Source organism: Myotis myotis, unplaced genomic scaffold (assembly GCF_014108235.1).
Source record: "Myotis myotis isolate mMyoMyo1 unplaced genomic scaffold, mMyoMyo1.p scaffold_m19_p_7, whole genome shotgun sequence".
Classification (NCBI taxonomy): Eukaryota; Metazoa; Chordata; class Mammalia; order Chiroptera; family Vespertilionidae; genus Myotis; species Myotis myotis.
Window position 1 is genome coordinate 8,384,512 of NW_023416379.1, and position 20,676 is coordinate 8,405,187.

The 20,676-nt window shown below is 42.8% G+C and overlaps 1 protein-coding gene across 13 annotated transcripts in view; it reads left to right on the forward strand.

Moving 5' to 3' along the window:
* SYNE1 (spectrin repeat containing nuclear envelope protein 1) overlaps positions 1-20,676 on the forward strand; it is a 387,376-nt gene that overhangs the window by 275,272 nt on the left and 91,428 nt on the right. For 12 of the 13 annotated variants that reach the window (XM_036316912.1, XM_036316911.1, XM_036316914.1 and 9 more), the window contains 14 exons: positions 386-495; positions 2,061-2,217; positions 3,324-3,455; positions 3,647-3,802; positions 3,936-4,145; positions 7,808-7,909; positions 11,091-11,210; positions 13,066-13,266; positions 15,335-15,508; positions 16,428-16,559; positions 17,192-17,388; positions 18,301-18,433; positions 18,848-19,030; positions 20,454-20,603. In XM_036316912.1, the coding sequence (XP_036172805.1) occupies positions 386-495; positions 2,061-2,217; positions 3,324-3,455; positions 3,647-3,802; positions 3,936-4,145; positions 7,808-7,909; positions 11,091-11,210; positions 13,066-13,266; positions 15,335-15,508; positions 16,428-16,559; positions 17,192-17,388; positions 18,301-18,433; positions 18,848-19,030; positions 20,454-20,603 (2,157 nt within the window). The remainder of the gene's footprint in view (positions 1-385; positions 496-2,060; positions 2,218-3,323; positions 3,456-3,646; positions 3,803-3,935; positions 4,146-7,807; positions 7,910-11,090; positions 11,211-13,065; positions 13,267-15,334; positions 15,509-16,427; positions 16,560-17,191; positions 17,389-18,300; positions 18,434-18,847; positions 19,031-20,453; positions 20,604-20,676) is intronic. The other variant, XM_036316924.1, reaches the window with a different exon arrangement.

Genomic DNA, 20,676 nt, shown 5'->3' on the forward strand with positions numbered 1-20,676 from the left:
CTTATCAAGTAAGCGGGGAATTAAAGAACAGCTGCTCTCAAGGACCAGTCTCAGCTGGGAAAAAGGCAGTATTCATTTTGAAAATTGAAAGTTCATGTTGTACCACTTGAGGGCACCATTGCCCAGCAAAATGTTAATTTTCCATTATTTTATTTTATTTTTTTTTCCTCCATGATTTTTCAGGTCTGTTTTATCAAAGCCACAACAGCTGTAGAGTAGTTTGGAGAGATGTGTGAGCCTTTCCCTCCACCACACCTTTTATGCAACGTGCAAACTTAAACATGTATGCACGCGTTCTCTGAGGCTGTTGTAGACATAGAACCGTGATTGTAGATGATGCTCATGAAATCACAAGCTGTGTTTGTTTGTTCTTTTCCTGGAGCAGGAGTTGGAGCAGGAGTTAGCAGAGCAGAAGAGCCTTCTCCGGTCAGTAGCCAGCCGTGGAGAGGAAATCCTCACCCAGCACTCAGCGGCAGAGACCTCTGGTGGTGCAGGGTAGGTTTCCACACGCTTTCTATTCTGGTCACTGATTCCATAACATCTGAAGAAATGCAAGCATCCCAATCAAACTTTTATTTTAAACACCTACAAAAATTTAATCATTTTTTTTCTCTTTAGGATTTATAGTTTACTTGCATTTTGAGTATTTTATTGCGTGGCATGAGTACAGCTAGGGAGTGTGAGGGCTAACTTATTTGTCTTCTTTCCAGTATGCTCAGCATATCTGTCCAGAGAAGATACATCAGTTTGTTTTTTAAAAATCAAATAGGGGGAAAATAAAATAAACATTATAAAGTTATGTTTCTTTCTGAATATCTAACTGCAAAACATTTTCCCTGTAAGAACCTATCTTCCCTCAACCTCATTCTGCCTACGAAAGATGTTGCTTTTTCTCGAGGATCTGTTTTTATAATTTCTGCATGCAAGCTCATTGAGCTTTGTGTCCTGTTGTAGAGTAGAGAAGGAAAGTCTTATACACAGAAGAGTAAAGTATGAGAAGAAAAATGAAGGAAGTTGGACAATGTTCAAGTTGAAGACTTGAGTCTGAGGGTTGGGAAGGAAAGTAGAGAGGAATGATCCCTCTGTTTTGAGTGAGGTCTGGGTTTTATTCTAGTTCAACTGCTGTCACCATGGAAAAGTAACTCAGCTCTGAGGCCTGGTTTGCTCCTCTGTGGAATGAGAATAAGAAGGGACTATCTGCTTCTCAGAGGGGTTGTGAAAGCTGTGACTGTACAAATCAAACCTGCATTTATTTATTTTTTTAAACATTTTTTTAATTGATTTCAGAGATGAAGGGAGAGAGAGAGAGAGATAAAAACATCAATGATGAAAGAGAATCATTGATTGGCTGCCTCCTGCACACCCCACACTGAGGATCTAGCCAGCAACTCGGGCACGTGCCCTGATCGGGAACTGAACTGTGACCTCCTGGTTCCTAAGTGGACACTCAAGCACTGAGCTATGCCGGCTGGGCTAGTGTGCATTTATTTTTAATGTTTGTAAATTAGTTGACATTGAATATTATATTAGTTTCAGGTATACAGCGTATGGTGCAGGGATTTAAAAATTCAGCTCTGTGTCACCCTAAGAGCCACAGCCATCCTCAGATGCACACTGCTGCCTGTCCTGAAGGATGAGGCGCAGGTGCCTTCCTCTCGTGTCCTGCACCCTAATCTACATCCTGAAACCTGGCCTTGGACTCGGGGTAAAAACTCGCAGAGACCAAGTAGCATTTTTACGGTTTTTAAGTAATTTGTGGGCTATTTGTCAAAGAATACGAATCCATGTACTTTCTGATCCCCAAAGATACAATTATTTTTATCTTTAATGCTGAGCTATTTTCAGTGTATTTTTAAATGATCTCTGTGGCCCTGGTTGCATTATCCTATATTTGTTTATGGTTAGCCTCACATTTTTTTAAATTTTAATTTTTTTTTTTTGAAGTGTGAGCTAATAACCAGAGTACTCTGGCTCTAATTTTAGCGGCCACAGCTCGTGCAGCAGTAAGTGATCGCCTTGTTGCCCACATTGTAAACTTGGATTGTTTATTCTTCTAATAGTGAAAACCCTGCTGTGTCATCCCAGGAGTTGGGGATGGAGGGAGAGCAGGCCCCTGTGGAAGGCCAGATGCGGATGAAGTGGGAGAGCCTCCAGCAGGAAGTCAGTGCCAAGCAGAGGCTGCTGCGGGACGCCCTGGCGCAGGAACAAGAGCAAGTGGTACCGCACGTTCCCTCTTACGTATTCACTCTCGCAGAAGATGCCCAGCGTGGCTGAGACAGTGGAACTGTGCAGTCCTCTATATTTTCATTGCCAATGCAAAATAAGGCAGGAAGCAAATGATTCTTCCTACATGTTTCCTAACAAGCCCATTTCACATTTGCCCTAGTGATGACATGTTTATGTGTGACAATTTGATTTCTAGGTACCACCTTTCCTCAGAGATAATCCGTATCTGATTACTCATTAGCATAAATCATTACATTGTGTCTCCCCCTTTGGTACGACTTTGAAAATTAGGGATGTAAATTAGGGATGTATCTATGTCTAGGATAAAAGGAATTCCAAAAATCTGGAACTAAACTGTCACCTTATTTTTCCTCGCTATTTCTAGTATTTAATAGTTTCAGAAGACCTTAATGAGACACTATTGCAGCGGTTCTCAACCTGTGGGTCGCGACCCCTTTGGCGGTCGAACGACCCTTTCACAGGGGTCGCCTAAGACCATCCTGTATATCAGATATTTACATTACGATTCATAACAGTAGCAAGATTACAGTTATGAAGTAGCAACGAAAATAATTTTATGGTTGGGTCACAACATGAGGAACTGTATTTAAAGGGCCAGAAGGTTGAGAACCACTGCACTATTGGGCTCTCGGTGGTTCTAAAAGGCAGGGGCAGCCAGTGGTCAGCTGAAGTTGCTCCTGTAACTCAGGTGCAGGCTGGTTTGCAAGATGGGTTGGTGCTGAGTGATGTTGGACTTGACCCAGTCAAGCAAGCCACATCCAATAGAATTGAAGATAGCAACAGAAGGTTCCAGAGAAATAGCTATTAGTGTGCGCCAAGCAGAAGCCAGAGAGTCAGAGGAATGGACACCTTGGAGAGCTAGTGAGTGAGGCTAGAACCCAGGCAAGCCTGTGGTGCTCCCCACAGCCGTGGCCAGCAGGCTTTCGACAATGGAAACTAGTCCTGCGTCCTGGGCTAGCACTCACAGGGGCCGTTCCACGGCAGTGGCATGAACGGAGTAAACTCTAGGCCTTCCCTTTGGATCTGAGGAACCTGGACACAGTGCTCGTATGTAAGCCGCCCCTGTTTGTCTGCAGCTTTTCAGCAGGCCAAACCGGCTCCTGGCTGGCGTGCCCCTGTACAAAGGAGACGGGCCGGCCCACGATAAATCGGCAGTGACGTCCTTGCTCGATGGGTTGAACCAGGCCTTTGAGGAGGTCTCATCCCAGGTAAGGCTGCGCTCTGAGTTTGCTCATGGGTCTTGGTCTTCGTCAGGTTTCCCACCCTGGGCATGAACTCTTGAGACCCAACCCTAGTGAATAGCTCTGAATGACCCGAAACTCCAAAGACTCATCCTGGTAATTTTCTTTGATTTCTCAAAATGCTGTAATGAATTCCTTCTTCCACTTCTTTTTTCCAGGGCGGAGGAACAAAGAAGCAGAACATTCACTTGGAGCAGAAGTTATATGATGGAGTCTCGGCGACCTCTACGTGGCTGGATGATGTTGAAGAACGTTTACTTTTTGCCACAGCCCTCACACCAGAAGAAACCGAGACTTGCCTCTTCAACCAAGAGGTAAGTTTGCCAGCCTGTGCCTGTGAGTCCACAGCATTACACAGCACTTGACTTCCTAGGGGGTAAAGACCTGATTTGTATGTAGATTCCTGGGTCTAAACACTCAAATGGTCTTCTTTTTGATCAACCCTAGACTCTTGCCAAAGATATTAAGGAAATGTCTGAAGAGATGGATAAGAACAAGAACTTGTTTTCCCAAGCATTTCCGGAGAACAGTGATAACCGCGATGTTATTGAAGACACTTTGGGGTGTCTTTTGGGGAGGTTGTCCTTGTTAGACTCAGTAGTAAATCAACGATGTCATCAGATGAAGGAAAGACTTCAGCAAATACTAAATTTCCAGGTAAGACATTGTCAAGAGTTGTTTGCCCATCCTCCATGCAAAGAGTTATTAGTTTGCTCTAAGCAGAAGCCAGGGAGGGGGCCATAAACAGGATGTCTGACTGAGGTATGATATACCTAGACCTATTTTTTTCTTCAAATGAACAATGAGTAGCAAGAACATCACAGAAAAACTAGGGCAGTGGTTCTCAACCTTCCTAATGCTGCGACCCTTTAATACAGTTCCTCATGTTGTGGCGACCCCCAACCATAAAATTATTTACATTGCTTCATAACTGTAATTTTGCTACTGTTATGAATCGTAATGTAAATATCTGATATACAGGATGTATTTTCATTGTTTGCGACCCACAGGCTGAGAACCGCTGAACTAGGGGATTGAACTCGTATTAGAAAACTGACTTTTATTCTCCCAGAAATGGAACTTGAGAAAACCAGCTAACTACACTAAGGGCTGAATAGGAATTTAAACTCAACCAATAAAAGTCATATTTATGGCACAGTATAATTACAATTTCCAGTTGATAATAGTAGTGTTTAAAACATATAACCAAAAAAACATGCAGGCAGGGCTGTAATACAGAGCGAAGCCCGGACCCCAATACCCAGGCCCATTGCAAGTGACTGTGGCCTAATTAGTTCCACCTGTGCTCAAACAGATTGCATTACTTCCCAGTCCTCGCTGCTCAGGCTGACTGCCTTTTAGCCCAGACTGGAGACTGTTCCAACTGAATAACTGTGTGCTTATGAAACTTTTCCTATGACTATAAATTTCAGCAAATGCAAAAGTAGCTGATAACCGTTTAATGTTGATTTTCATTCCTAATAAAAAGTCACCTTTGGGAATTCGTAAGTTTTAACTGAATTTTATTTTTAACAGACATACAAGTTTTACAAAATGGATATCTGTGATTAGGGCCAAGAGTTTTATGTAAAAGTTTTGATTTAAAAAAATACTGTAAATGTTAAATAAATGTAGCATTAGCCAAGACACAAGGAATTTTCTGTGTATATATCTATATGAGGCATGCGGCCCACCGGCTGCGAGTTTGACATGCTTGATCATTCTAGACCAGCGGTTCTCAACCTGTGGGTCGCGACCCCTTTGGGGGTCAAACGACCCTTTCACAGGGGTCACCTAAGACCATCGGAAAACACATATATAATTACATATTGTTTTTGTGATTAATCACTATGCTTTAATTATGTTCAATTTGTAACAATGAAATTGGGCGTCACCTCAACATGAGGAACTGTATTAAAGGGTCGCGCCTTAGGAAGGTTGAGAACCACTGTTCTAGAGGGACAAATTACCACTGCCTTCAGGTAATTTACATTCTTAAAACTACAAAGTAAAATTACCACAAACATTTGTGTATCATTTTTTTTATTCACAAAATATTTTCACATGTATTCTTGTCTTTAATCTTCACAACATCTCTAGTAGCTAAGCATTGTTCTAATATTCATTTTGCAAAGTCAAAAGAGCAAAAATTAAGGACAAAGTCTCCAGCCCAGCTGGTGTGGCTCAGTGGATTGAGCTTCGACCCAAGGACCAAGAGGTCCTGGGTTCAATTCCTCTGTCAGGGCACATGCCAGGGTTTCGGGCTCCATCCCCAGTAGGGGGCGTGCAAGAGTCAGCCAATCAATGTGTCTCTCTCATTGATGTTTCTAACTCTCTCTCCCTTCCTTTGTGAAATCAATAAAATATATTAAAAAAAATAATAAAACCGTCTCCAGCCTGGCCAGCATGGCTCAGTGGTTGTGCATTGACTTATGAACCAGGAGGTCACTTTTCGATTCCCAGCCAGGGCACATGCCTAGGTTTGGGCTCGATCCCCAGTGCTGGGTGTGTAGGAGGCAGCTGATCAATAATTCTTTCTCATCATTGATGTTTCTATCTCTCTCCCCCTCTCCCTTCCTCTCTGAAATCAATAAAAATATATTTTTAAAAAAAGAAATAAAGAACAAAGTCTCCAAAGCCAGTCCCCCCGAGTTCAAATTCCGGCTTTGTTACCTACTGCTCTATAACCTTAGCTGCCTCTCAGAGCCTTCATGTCCGCAACTCTTAAATCACACCCTACTAACTGCCTCATAGGGTTTTGTGGTAATGCAAACAATATCATATCTCATAAACAAAACCCTTGTTTCTAGCAACATTTCTCCAGTGCTGTTGTTACATTTTCCTATTTAGTCTGCAACTAGGCTTGCAGATTGGTTTGGGTTTGAGTTAGCGACAGCTATTGCCTTTTAGAATCATATGCTTTCTAATTCTCCTGTTCATTGCTTTAAAAAAAAATAATTTACTGCACAATTCACTCACTATTTTGCTCTTTAGCCTGACATTTTGTTTTTTTGTTGTAGTTGTTTTTTTGAATATATTTTTATTGATTTCACAGAGGGAGGGAGAGGGAGAGAGATAGAAACATCAATGATGAGAGAGAATCATTGATCGGCTGACTCCTGCACGCCCCCTACTGGGGATCAAGCCCACAACTCAGGCATGTGCCCTTGACCAGAATCAAACTTGGGACCCTGCAGGCCAACGCTCTATCCACTGAGCCAAACCGTCTAGGGCTGCCTGACATTTTGTGTGGTGATGCTCCCACACGGCCTGAAAGTTGATTTTTCTTCCTTGCTGTGATTGTCCTTCTCCTGGTGAGATGGCCAGAATTTTTCATCTTGGTGACGGGCACTTGCCCCCAGTGAAGAGGATGTGATCAAACTTCACCCTGTGACGAACACCCAGCCCATCAGACACATTTGCCGACCAATAAAGAATTTGCTGATTTTGGGGGCGGGGAAGGGCAGGATTAAACATTTTGTCATTCCCGCTTTGTTCCAGTCTATTATTTCTTTTAGAATTGAATACCAAAATTCTGTTATCTCATTTTTGTACAACTCTAACTCAATATAAATACTTGAACTTTTTTATTGATTGATTTTTTTTTGAGGGAGGGGGCTAGAGAGGGGTGGGGAAGGATTGATCCAGAGCCTTGGCTATCAGGACGCTGCTCTAACCGACTGAGCTACCGGCCAGGGCATATTTGGACTTTTAAGTGAGTAATGTTTGTGGACAAAAGATGTGGCTAAGGTCTTTTGGTGTTTTCTCTTAATATGTCTTTGGTCATCATGAAAATAGTTCTTTTCTAAACTTCTGGATGGCTTTTTATAAGCTTGTGCACATTCTTTGAAACTAGGGAAAAGCAGGAAGTGAGGGAGAGAGAGAAGCAGAGGAGAGAGGAAGAAAGGAACCATATTATTCTTAAGAATTTTATTTTCTTCCCAAATCAGGGTAACATCAATAGGTTGTTTTACTAGATAGAAGTCATTAGTATAATATTTCTGCTGGAATGTTTAAATGTGCACATTTATTTCAGACATAACAAGAAGTTTAGGGTGGCTAGTATTGCTTTTTATTTGTATGCCCTGCCTCCTTGTATATTGTGTTGGAAATGGTTTGTGTAAAGATTATTCAAAAGTCAAATTTAGCACTTAAAGTAAATTGTTACCAGCTTCTTTTATCTTCCCCTAGTACAGTATTGGTTTCTCTGGACATAAAATTCCCACACCTGTATATTATTTCTAAGGGCGTGTGTTATGTTTATAACCATTTGAGTTCCCTGGTGCACATGTTAAATCTTCCTATTTCTCACCCCCTAGAACGATCTGAAGGTGCTGTGTACGTCGCTGGCTGACAGTAAATACATGCTTCTGCAGAAACTGGCCAATGTGTTTGAACAGCCCGTGGCGGAGCAAATAGAGGTATTTACAGCTGCCTTTTTCCAGTTGATCGGATTTACTGTGAAATGTCAAATCCTCTGCGAAAGATTACTGGCTTACTGTGGCATTTATGTTTGTCTCATGTTTTGTTTGTGAGAGCTGGATTTGAATCACTGGCCAGGTTACACTGACTCTCTCACTTGGGCTTGCACGGAACTGGGAAATGTGAGCTGGGGAAAGGTGTCAGTGACCGCTGCTGACCTGACGAAGTGTGTCCCCTAACAGGGAGATTAGGCGTGAATGTCAGTGACCTGGGCAGGAAGTCAGGCTGCCCCGGTGGCGGCACAGAGGAGCGCTGTGGACATTCGGAAGAGGGGTAGGTTGCCTCCAGAGGAGTAAGGTTAGGGAAGAGTCTACAAAGGGAAATCGGAACTGGACTTAGGAGTTGGGGCACACAGGGGCCAGAAGAAAGGTATCCCTGGAGAGGGACAGCAAGAACAAAGGCACAGGCGAGATAGTTCCGAGCTCTGTAGGAGGAAAGCGAGTGACCCTGGTTAGCTGAACTTAGGATGAATCATGTGATTGAGGGGAAATAAGGTCGGACGAGAACATTGGAGACACCTTGTAGTTAGGGCTATTGCATGTCAGAGAATTTGGACTTGAGTCTATAAATCACTGGTGTCTAACCTTCATTGATTGCACACCTCACTAGTTAAACAAGCACATACCACAAATACATGAATATTTACTCATTTATCAACTATAAGCAAGTACTATGTTATAAAGCACATGCAGAAATAGAAGTGGAAATTGAAAATTAATGTGGCTGGGTGTAAATGAAGACATAGTGTCTCACCCTCATGGATCATATCACACACACTGGATATCTCCCCTCGGAGAACTGGCAGTGGGAAGCCACTGGGGATGTTGGACGGTGAGGGTAAGTGTGGGGGCCAGATCCTGCTTCTGGAGGGCTGGCATGACCACGCCAGGGTCAGGAGGCAGGGTTCCCATCATTGATCAACTGCCTCCTGCACGTCCTCTACCAGGGATGGAGCCCGCAGCCTGGGCATGTGCCTGACGGGAATCAAACCAGCAACCTTTCGTTGTGTGGGACAATGCCCAGTCAACTGAGCCTGTTTGTTGTTGTTTTTTTGTTGTTGTTGTTGTTTTAATGGATGCATTATCCTTTATAATCTCTCTGGGTGTATTATTTGTTCATTGAAGTTTTATTTTTCCTGTATAATTGGTTACTTTTGTTTGTTTGCTCATTTGGGTTTCTGTCTTTCATGTTGGAGGCATTTCTCAGGAAATCCTTTGCTGACTATTCCGTTTAGGATGGGAGACTAAGCAGCTAAGTGGCAACTTGACGGATGGATAAGGCTGGACAATGTTGAGATCTACTGAAGGGTGGTCTGTGTGGGCTATTTGTTGGAGAATCCTTGCATCAAACTTTTAGGTGTTTCTATTGGTCTTTTCATATTTTTTCTCTTTCCTACCTGGAGAGTAGAGGTCTGGCGGCCATTCTCTAGAAGACGCAGGGACTCCACATTCACCATTCAGTGGGCATTCACTTTATCCCTCTGTTTTCAATCAAGTACTCAAACCCACAACTGTATCTGCTGCCCCTCAGTTCAGAAACTATTTGTTTTTTTACATTTTCTAGAAAATCAATGTTCCATCTTTCACCAGGGAAGGGAAGGGGCAGTGTGGAATGATGCAAGAGATCTGGGAATTTAACTTCTCTCTTAAAAAAAAAAAATCATTGTTTCAGAGAGGAAGGGAGAGGGAAAGAGAGGTAGAAACATCAATGATGAGAAAGAATCATTGATCGGCTGCCTCCTGCATGCCCCCTGTTGGGGATTGAGACCACAATCCAAGCATGTAACTTGACTGGGAATCGAACCATGACCTCCTGGTTCATGGGTCAATGCTCAACCACTGAGCCACACCAGCCGGGCTTAACGTCTCTTTAAGGAGCTTCTCACCAACCCTGCTTATTCAGCACCCACTTCACCAGAGTGCCAGAGACTCCTGTGGCTATAAACTTGGGGGTGAAGATCCCCTGCTGGACTAGGATTCAGCTGTCTTAGATGTCTTAAGTCAATTTTCATCTCCTCCTGATTTCCAACTTCCAAAATTTTGATGGTATTGTCTTCTTTCCTTCGGCCTTGTTCTTGTAGATTTATGGGGGGAACACACACCCAAACACAAGCAAACAGAACATTTGCTGTGGTGGTAGTGGTGATTCAGGAAAGAAAATGGGCACATGTTTTTTATCTGCCATCTGGAATTCATGTTCTTTTCATTCTTCAAGGGCAACCGAGGTTGCATTTCTTCCAAAAGCCTACTCATTCTGCTCCAGGACTGCCTGGGATCTCCCGTTTCCAAAGCACTCTTACAGGGACGGCGTGTGTCAAGTTTACTTAGTACATAATGGTTTTGCTTCCCAACCAGACGGTTAGCTCCTGGAAGGCCAGGACGAGATCTTGTTCTGCCTCTATACACCTCTCCCTGGGAAGACAAGGTTTAGCACCAGCAGCCGCTGTAATACTTGTCGACTGTGTGATTTTCTGCTTCTTGGGGAAACCATGCAGTCACATGTTTTCAAAGATGCTCAGAACTGCACTTCAGGAAACCAGAGCATGATTCCCGACACCAGGGGTGGGGAATGTCCAGTCCACGGGCTGTATAAGGCCCATGAAATCGTTTGGTCTGGCCCTGCCAAGGCATTAGGGGTGAGTTAATTAAATGTTTGGCCAAATACTAGCATCGCAGGCTAATTTTTAAGTTGATAATTTTGTATGGCCCGAGAACGATGTTATAAATATCCAAATGGCTCTTGGCAGGAAGAAGGTTCCCCACCCCTGCCCTAGACAATCCCAGGCAGATACCTTTCTCTAATGTCATACATCATGCTTCTTTTTGGGGTGTCGCTATTCATGAATTTTTCTTTTTTTGAGGAAGCTGTTGTCCTCCCAACCCTCCATTCTCAGTCCCTCTTACCTCCTCACCATTAAGATAGCCGATCTGTAGCATAATAAAGGGCCTTCTTCTCTTTCCCACATCATGTGACCATGGTTTTTATGTTATATTACAATGAGTTTTGTTGGCTGTATTGTTCTATGTGGACAGAAGAGGAATAAATAAGGAGGCACAGTAGTCATACTTTTTGTGGGAAATTATTCATGGGAGTTGATGAAATTTGATAAATTTTACCTAGGCAATACAGCAGGCTGAAGATGGGCTGAAGGAATTGGATGCAGGAATCGCTGAATTAAAAAAGCGTGGTGACAAGTTGCAGATTGAGCAGCCCGCCCTGCAAGAACTCTCCAGACTCCAGGTATGATTTTCTGCCAATAGCATTCAATGATGCATCCTAACTAGAACTCAAGAAAAAAGTATTTTCTCCATTTTCTTGTTATTTCTCTATAAAATTCAGATCATTTAAGTTCTAATCTCTCTTCCAAGTAACTCTTAGAAAAATTTCTGAAATTTTTACTATCTTTAATGCAATAAAAAAATTGTATTTTCAAGCTTCTAGGATTCTTTTTTTAAAAGTCATTTGTTATTGTAAAAAAAATCATTTGTTATTATTCTGATGGCTAACCACTGTGGTGTAGTTTAGTTGTGCTGTATTATTTTCTACTGTAGAAAATGTAATTATTATCAGTCCAACCTAGAAAAGTTAAGAAAGGGAGATCTACTCTGTATTTAAAGAGTGGTTTTTATCAGTCTTTAAAGCTATAGTTTATCGTTCATACATTTTTTAATGGAAGAGAGACACTGTGTCAGTTCCAAAACAAAACAAAAAATTTAACCAAGAGGAAGCTGAAGTCTACACAGACCTCCTGGCCTCACTCAGGAGCAGAGGGCAACTTGGGGTTACTTTGCTTTCCTGGATCGGCACTTAACGCAAGAATCTGCTATCAGGGTGGTAGGCCGATCCTGGGATATTACACCAGCAAAAATTTAGCCTTTGATGAGCAACACAGTTAAGTCATATTAAGAAAAAAATGTGCATAGTGACACATATGCACACATTTGCCTGTACGCCTATTACAGACCGTTGAAGAATTACTAGCATGAATCCAGTCCAGGCTCACAGGTCCTTCCTTTCAAGAAAATAAAATAGCTCTTATTTTTAAAAGAGCATTTTTATTTTAAGTATCTCATCCCACTGTCTAACATTTTGCGATGTCATGAGCCCACTGGCCCCCACTCTGTCCTTTCTAGACAGTTTCCGATGATGGTTAACGTCAGGTGTAAGATCCAACGTCAGGGCTGTAAACAGGCATTAGAGTTGAACTTTCCAGATCGGACATTGTTGGCCTCTAAATCTTCACATGGCACATTAATCAGGTCCATATGGCTCAAATAAATTCTGTGTTTAGTGTATCATCGTCTCCTAAAATGCCTTTCCAGTTAAGATATTTATTTATTTCACCACATTTGGCAAAAACATGGCCTTTTCAAGTCTTCAAGTCTTCCAGCTCCCAGTAAATGCTTCTGCTTCTCAAGCTCTTTATTTGAAGAATAGTCCCAAATCAGATTATTAAGTAGTATTTGTAATGTTAAGGATACTATATTCGATTACTCTAAACGTGTATGAATGTTTAGAACATGATAAAAATCAGAATTAAATTTCCTGGGGCATTTCCCTTCACCTCCATGAACAATTTGTGATCCCACATCTTGCCACAAGCATTGACATTCCAAGAACACTAGTTAAGTCTACCCATGTGTCACTTCTAGGCAACGTTTTTGTATATCCTTTGTAATGTTAAAAAAATTAGCTTATTTTTTTAATTATATTTTTTATTGATTTCAGAGAGGAAGGAGAGGGAGAGAGAGCTAGAAACATCAATGATGAGACGGTTGCTTCCCACATGCCCCACACTGGGGATCAAGCCCACACCTGGGCACATGCCCTGACCGATAATTAAACCATGACCTCCGGGTTCATAGGTCGATGCTCAACCACTGAGTCACACCACCGGGCTAGCTTATCTTTTTTGAAAGAAGTTTTTGAAGTGAGGATTCTGAGTAAGGCAGGTGGACGGATGCCCGATACACAGAGCATCACCATAGGCAGGCACCTGAAGGCGCGTCCTGGGGTTGTGGGTTTGGTAGGTAATGTATTTTTAGAGGGGAGCCTCAACATCACTTGAGTGAATGTTGCTGTCTCTGTTTCTAAGGACATGTATGATGAACTGATGATGACCATCGGCTCTCGGCGGAGTGGACTGAACCAGAACCTAGCGTTCAAGAGCCAGTACGAAAGGGCCCTGCAAGATCTGGCCGACCTGCTGGAAACTGGACAAGAGAAGATGGCCGGCGACCAGAAAATGATCGTGTCTTCCAAAGAGGAAGTCCAACAGCTCCTTGACAAACATAAGGTAGAGAGAGAGAGAGAATGTACTTGTGCAAGCATAGTCTCACTGACTGATAAATATCGAGTAAAACCCAGTATTTTCAATCTTTTAGGAGTTCCTACTTGTATAAGTGAATCTTTAAGACGGTAGACAAATGTGTACGCAAACCCACTGGCATTCAGTAGCACGGAACAATTACAGAGGCCATGCTCTATGATGTTATCAGCTAACAAAGAATACCACCTCAGCAGTCATTTTAAGCGTCCCTTCCTCACAGTATCGGCCAGGCTGTCTCATTTCCTAAACTGGGAAACGCAGGGACCCTCTCAAAGGAGCCCAGCTTCCTTCTGAACTGCTATTTTCCTCTGTGTTTTCTATGCCCATTTGTTCATCTAGCTCTGGGTGTTCTCTCTGCCTGGCCCAGGACGCCTCGCTCTGCTCTGGGAATGGGATTCTTTCTCTCGCATGTGGCACCCGGCTCTTATGGCCTTAAACACATGCTCCGCAAGAGTTGCCTTCTGGGGACAACAGGTCCTTTTGCTACATAATCAAACTTGGTCGGCCTGCGCTTGCTCCAGCAGTATGTGCTGTACCAAGTTCGCATTAGCCCCTACTCTTTAATTCAGCCATGCCTGCTTAATGCACACACAAAGGTAACTCTTGCATTATTAGCAATCACTGCAGAAAGAGCAATTTTGCCAGTTCAGAACCCCAAACTCCAAGGCTCCTGGAAGTTCCTCTAGGGGAACTTTGGAAATCCCATTGGGTTACAGATGGTTAACCTTCTACTATCATGTAGCTTCCCTGGTGGCTTCCCAAGGTAGATTTTTTTTTTTACTATTAGACTTCTTGCTATTTTTCCCAGAGGTTTTTGTCCAAAATGTTGTGATTTATTAAGGCCTTATCGTTTGGCTTTGAAAACATTGCTTTAAAGTTCACAGCTGGTTTTTCTCAAATCTTTGACCCTAGTAATAAAATAACCTCCTGAGTTATTCCAGAGAAGAAACTAGGATCAATGAATATAAATAACAGAGAAATTAAGCTCAATAGATGAAGAGCGCTGAGAGGAGTAAGCTGCCTTGAGCAGACAGCCCTCCTGGCCATGAGAAGCCCATCCAAGGCTGTTGGGGGAGATGGGGTTGTAAAAGGAATTTCAGCTTCCCATGAATTTGAGCTCTGTGATGTCCAAGTTCTCTTCCAACGTTAAGATTCTACGATATAATAATGGATGGTTGATTAAAAAAGATGGTTCTAGCTTCTCCTGACCAGAGCAGTTTCTGAGGGGGAGCTAGCTTGGCAGTGACCTTGAGCAAGTCACACAGACTGGGCCGTGCAGCGTCCCCATCTGTAAAATGTGAAATAGTCTGCCTGCCTCATGGAGCTGTTGTAAGGAGCACATGAGTCAGCCAAGTGCCGGTAGAGCACCTGGCACGTAGCACACACTGAATATTACTGTCTGTAGATTCTCAGTCCTTCGGTTCTGCCTGTGGTGCTGGGAACAGGAAATGGGGTAAACCCTGTCTCCCTCCTCTGGGCCCTTTGACACAGAGAAAGGAACAATTCAAAACACATTTGAAGGATTGTGCAAGGTCTACCGTTTCCTTGCATGTAGGTATAACCTGAGAGAAATTTAGAATACATCATACCACTCAGCCCAACCATAGAGGAAGGAAGTTGTGAGTGTGTCGGGTGAGGGCCTCTCAGTGAGTACAGAGTATAAACAGAGGCCCAGATGGGGAATGGGAGCTAGTGTGAGGGACAATGGAGGCCAGTTTGGGTGGTGGAGTTAGTGAGAGGCGGGTCAGGACAATAAGGAAGTCCGACCCGCAGGAATGAAGGATTCGGAGAGCAGGGGCTGGTGCCCTATGAAGGGCTCTGGGTAGGGCACAGCAGTGGGTAGATGCTCCTGGTGGGGGAACAAGGGAGGCCACGCAGGAGACTGGAGCCCTGTAAGGTGGCGGCCAGCAGCGGTGGAACAGTGTCTCTCAGATGTCAGCTGAGTACCATCAGCTTTCCCGTTTGAAGCAAGTTTATCGTCTGGTAGAATATGAATGAGTCGCTGACCTCTTTTTTTCTACCTGGAAAATGGCAGGAATACTTCCAGGGTCTGGAATCTCACATGATTTTGACGGAAACGCTCTTCAGAAAGATAATCAGCTTTGCAGTCCTGCAGGAAACTCAACTGCACGCAGAAGTGATGGCGCAGGCTTCCGCGGTCCTGAAAGGGGCTCACAAAAGGGGCGTGGAGCTGGAGTACATTCTAGAGGTGAGACCCTTGCGGTAGCACCCCTCCCCCCGCCCCCCCGCCCCCCGCCCATGAAGGCAAGACAGTGATTACTGCGATTTGCCTCCTGTAACCTCGGAACTCCCAGAGGCAGCATCACGTGTCCTATGTGCATTGTGATAAAGCCTTCCCCACACTCAGAGGCAGCTGCCTGGGGACCGCCTTCACACTGGGCAGGATGAGGCATGGGGTTTGAGAGGCAGGCTGAAAAACTGCTGACCTTTGTTATAAATTATTGACGTGAACTTCAAGTGATTGGCAAAAAGACTTCCCAATTTAAAACAAAATAAAAATCTGAATTTAGAAAAAAGTCACTTGAGAGTTCTCCTTAGAGGAATGCCTATGCTATATATTCCTATTTCTTGAACGTCTGTGCTTTTTTAAATTTACAAATGCAATATATTTAGTTCACTTCCTACGTGAACAGGCCCATTCCTTCTAGTTAAGTCATGCATTCATCACTACCAGGGTAAAGAATGAAAACCAGGTAATCAAATGCTTACTGTGTTCCAGGCGTAATGCACACATTATTCTATTTAACCCTCCAAATGGCCCACATAGGTATTATTATTCCCATGTTTAAATGTTGAAAATGGGGCTCAGAGAAGCTGAGTATCTTGTCCATGCTCGTTAGTAACTTGCTCATGCGGCTAGTTAGTTGCAGCTGCCACAGGCCGTTGATAATGCTTTTCAGGGTCACCGTCTGATGCCTGGCTTCAGAGCCATCCTTTGCTTCCCAAAGCAACCCTCCCTCCCCCCCAGCCCCCGTCACACACACACACAGACATCTCCCTCTGACCGAACTTCAAAGGGAACCTGTCAAGTGCATGTTTTGCACAGGAAGAGGAATGCTGTTCCTTAATGAGGGCTTCTAGCTCACGGACTGATGTTGCATTTCCAGACGTGGTCTCATCTGGATGAGGACCAGCAGGAGCTCCGCAGGCAGCTGGAGGTGGTGGAGAGCAGCATCCCCAGCGTGGGGCTGGTGGAGGAGAGCGAGGACAGGCTCATGGACCGGATCACACTCTACCAGGTCAGCGTCCCCGCGGCATCTTGGTGTGGGAAGCTGCCACAGTTCCTTTGGAAACTCTCCCATGGTTTTAACAGGATCTAAACAAACTTGCAATCAGCACTGTTACTTTGATTTCAAGCTATTGACGCTGTTGAAAGCACATAAATGTTAAGTGTTTGTTTTCTAATAGAAAATAAGGTGTTTTTTTCTTTCCTTTTTGGTAATGAGAGATCCTTTTGAATATTCAGCCTCCATCAAGCGTTTTCTGTAGTTTATCCTGATATCACACTATCTTGAAAAAATTATAGCTGGTTGTTTTATGAGCATTAAAAGTTTTTTTTTTTAAATGAAAGAGTGCTCCTCGTGAAAACTCAGCTTCCACCAAGCATTTCCTGTAGTTTATGTGGTGAAATAATTATAGATTGATAGTCTTACATGCATATAAAGTCACCACCAAAAAAATAAACAAATAAATACATCTTTATTTAGATATAGTAGGTGAAACATCTCAAAGTTTCCACCATCACTTGGCTGTAAATAATTGAAGTTTGACTAAGGAAAATGGGAACATATGGGTACCAGAGAAATTGTGATCCTTAGAGAGACAAATTGCATTATCCAAACTTCTGACCCCGTATTTTTCATCATTTCAGCATTTGAAATCCAGCCTTAATGAATACCAGCCCAAATTATATCAGGTGTTAGATGATGGGAAGCGCCTTCTGATATCCATTAGCTGCTCAGATCTGGAGAGCCAGCTGAACCAGCTCGGAGAACACTGGCTGAATAGTACCAACAAAGTGTCTAAGGAACTTCACAGATTGGAAACGATATTGAAACACTGGACCAGGTAATACAAGGACTATTTTACCCATTTTTTAGATTAGTGTTCAAGAGTATTTATAAGGCTAGTGGGTACAGGACTTGAAAAAGATATCATGGTCCCTATAGGAACGTATCACATAGTTTGGAAAATAAAGGCAAACACAAAGCCTCCAATTGGATTCCTGTATAATCATATAAACATGTCATCCAAAGGGGTAGGGAGGCGGGTACCTTACCTTTGAGCTCCTCCTTGCCTGTTGACTGCACGTGGGTGGTCACAGTAAAACCTTAGCGGGAAAGAAGAGAGAGTGGTTTTGAGAAGATGCAATTTCTCAAGGACAAGAGGAATATTCAAGAGAAGTGGAGGGGGTGATGTTACATAATGAAATACTCTATTTCTATGCCATCTTTATTTTCAAGAACTTTTAATAACAGTCATCTGATATGGCCTGAATAGCTTCAACATGAACGGATAGGGGAAATACATTTTTTAATTTTCAGCTTAGAGAAGAGAAAGCTGAAACTTGGAGAGACTGACTTGCTTCAGGCATAAATATTAAGGGAATAAGAATTTGAGAGTTTGAACACAGGGCATTATTCTCCCAAATCTATCATGCCTTTTTAAGATTAGCATTGGGACACAGGCAACAGGATGGTGACTACCAGAGGGAAAGAGGGATGGAGGAGGTAGAAGAAGGTAAAGGGAAGGTAAATGATGATGCAAGGAGACTTGAATTGGGGTGGTGAACACACAATATAAAATACAGATGATGTATTATAGATTGCACACCAAAACCTATATAATTACAGTAACCAATGCCACCCCTAATAAATTCAATAAACATTTACAAAAATAAAATTACATGGGTGAATGACATGGGTTAGCAGAAAGTAGGGATTGGATGTTTACCTAATAGGCTCATCAATATACTTACAGATATCAAAGTGAGTCTGCGGCTCTAACTCACTGGTTACAGTCCGCAAAAGACAGGCTGGAATTTTGGACTCAGCAATCTGTGACCGTCCCCCAAGAACTGGAGATGGTCCGTGATCATCTGAACGCTTTCCTGGTAAGAGTTTAAACCATTTGGCTCACATGTATTGTTTACAGGCCTATAGGTGAGGCCTGATCTACACTAGGAGAGAGGAAACCAGCTGCCCGTGGGTGCACTTAACAAGCCAAGTTCTGGAGAATCTTTATGCAGACTACTAGGCTCAACATCGCCTCTTTCGGGAGTTTATAGGTAGTGGCTTCATCGCTGGCTCTTTTTTAAAAACATTTCTTTATTGATTAAGGTTATTACATATGTGTCCTTATCCCCCCATTGGGAGAGAGTAGGCTGCTTTTGTTTTTTGTCTGCAATGCTGAACATAACTCCCCTTCAAGATGTAAAGAAAAGTTGTTTTTGCCATAAATTGGTCTCTCTCCTTAAATGAAAGGTCTGGCTCTTTAATCCTGATTTGAACTTTGCTCCTTCTTTCAGGAGTTTTCCAAAGAAGTGGATGCCAAATCCTCCCTGAAATCGTCTGTTCTAAGCACCGGGAACCAGCTCCTTCGCTTAAAGAAAGTGGACACGGCCGCCCTGCGTTCCGAGCTGTCGCACATAGACGGCCAGTGGACGGACCTGCTGACCAATATTCCGACGGTCCAGGAAAAGCTCCACCAGGTACAGCAAGAATCTTTGGCTTCATTGGTAGTGACCGACTTGAGCAGTATGGAATGGAAAGCTGCCTTCATCTGCTTTTGCTCACGGATTTAAATAAGCTTCGTCTTGGACGTCTTGTCTTGTCTTTTCTCTCTTCCACTGTACAGCATATTAATATGAACCCTTCACCAAATGCCATTTTTACAAATGCCACACCTTCCAAGGGCTTCTTTTTTCTTTTTAATATACTTTTATTGATTTCAGAGAGGAAGGGAGAGGGAGAGAGATAGAAACATCCATGAAAGAGAGTCATTGATCTGCTGCCTCCTACATGGGGATCGAGCCCTGACCGGGAATGTGCCCTGACCGGGAATCGAACCATGCCCTCCTGGTTCTTAGGTCGACACTCAACCACTGAGTCACGCTGGCAGGGCCCACAGGCTTCTTTAGTGTGTGTGTATGTGTGTGTGTGTGTGTTACAGTCCCTCTCTGGTCTTGCTTAAATTCTTTTTCTCGTGAGTAAAGTGTTGGTCACTGCGCCTACCTTATAAAGTGGGTAGCCATGAAGATTTAACAATAATAAATGTAAAAGACCTATAATCTTACCTACAATACAGCAGCTGGCATTCATTCAATAAGGGAAGAGAAGTTAGAGAAGGGAAGTCAGTTCTCCTCTTTCCTGGAAACATGTTTCTCTCCTCTGAACTCCCAGAGAGTTTATTTCTCTCTCTCTTTTGTGCTCGTCACTGTAGATAAGGTAAGATAGATGTGTTTAATGCCAATTTTCATTCCTACTAATCAGCTGCTGTACATCTCACATTTGTCTCTACATCATTCTTCACCCCATAGAAGTCCATAAATATTTTAAATGATTGCTTGTGTTCTTCCAAATTATGATAATAAGTAGCTGCATAAATGTATGATGTGTTAAGTAAGATTCAGACTTGTAAGTCTATTTTAAAGACTGAAGAAGTTGGCTATGCTCTTAGGAATAAATATGAGAGTGCCAAAGCTCTCGAAAATGATAGTTGGTATTGTGGTATTTTTCTTTCTCCTTTTAACATTCTTGAGTCATAATACACAGAGATTTTATGAGCTAATTAATAAGATAGATCTGTTGAATGTTTTGTAGTTACGTTTTTTGAAGGTCATAAAACTAGCTATAAAATAACAATAATATTTTCTTCTTTCTGGTATTTTGATTAATTAGCCAGTGTTTATACAATGTTTATAGTATTGGATGGCAAGTGAACATAAGATGACTAGGATGGTTCAGTGTTTGCCTGCTGTTTCATTCCAAGCTTCCAATGAGGTCAGGATCCAAACATGGCGTTAAGAAGAGTTACCTATGCGGGAACATTAATAAGGGTTCATGGAGGGTGTTTAGGTTAACAGGCACCAGGTTTGAACTTTAATACTGTGACTTGCTCTCCTCCTCGGGCAGCTCCAAATGGATAAGCTGCCCTCGCGCCATGCCATTTCGGAAGTCATGACTTGGATCTCTCTCATGGAGAATGTCATTCAAAAGGATGAAGAGGATATAAAAAATGCCACAGGCTACAAGGCCATCAATGAGTACCTTCAGAAATATAAGGTGATGACACATTTGTTATCTTTACCTTTTCATGTTTTGGAACTATTTTAGTTAAAGGGACATAAGAACTCCA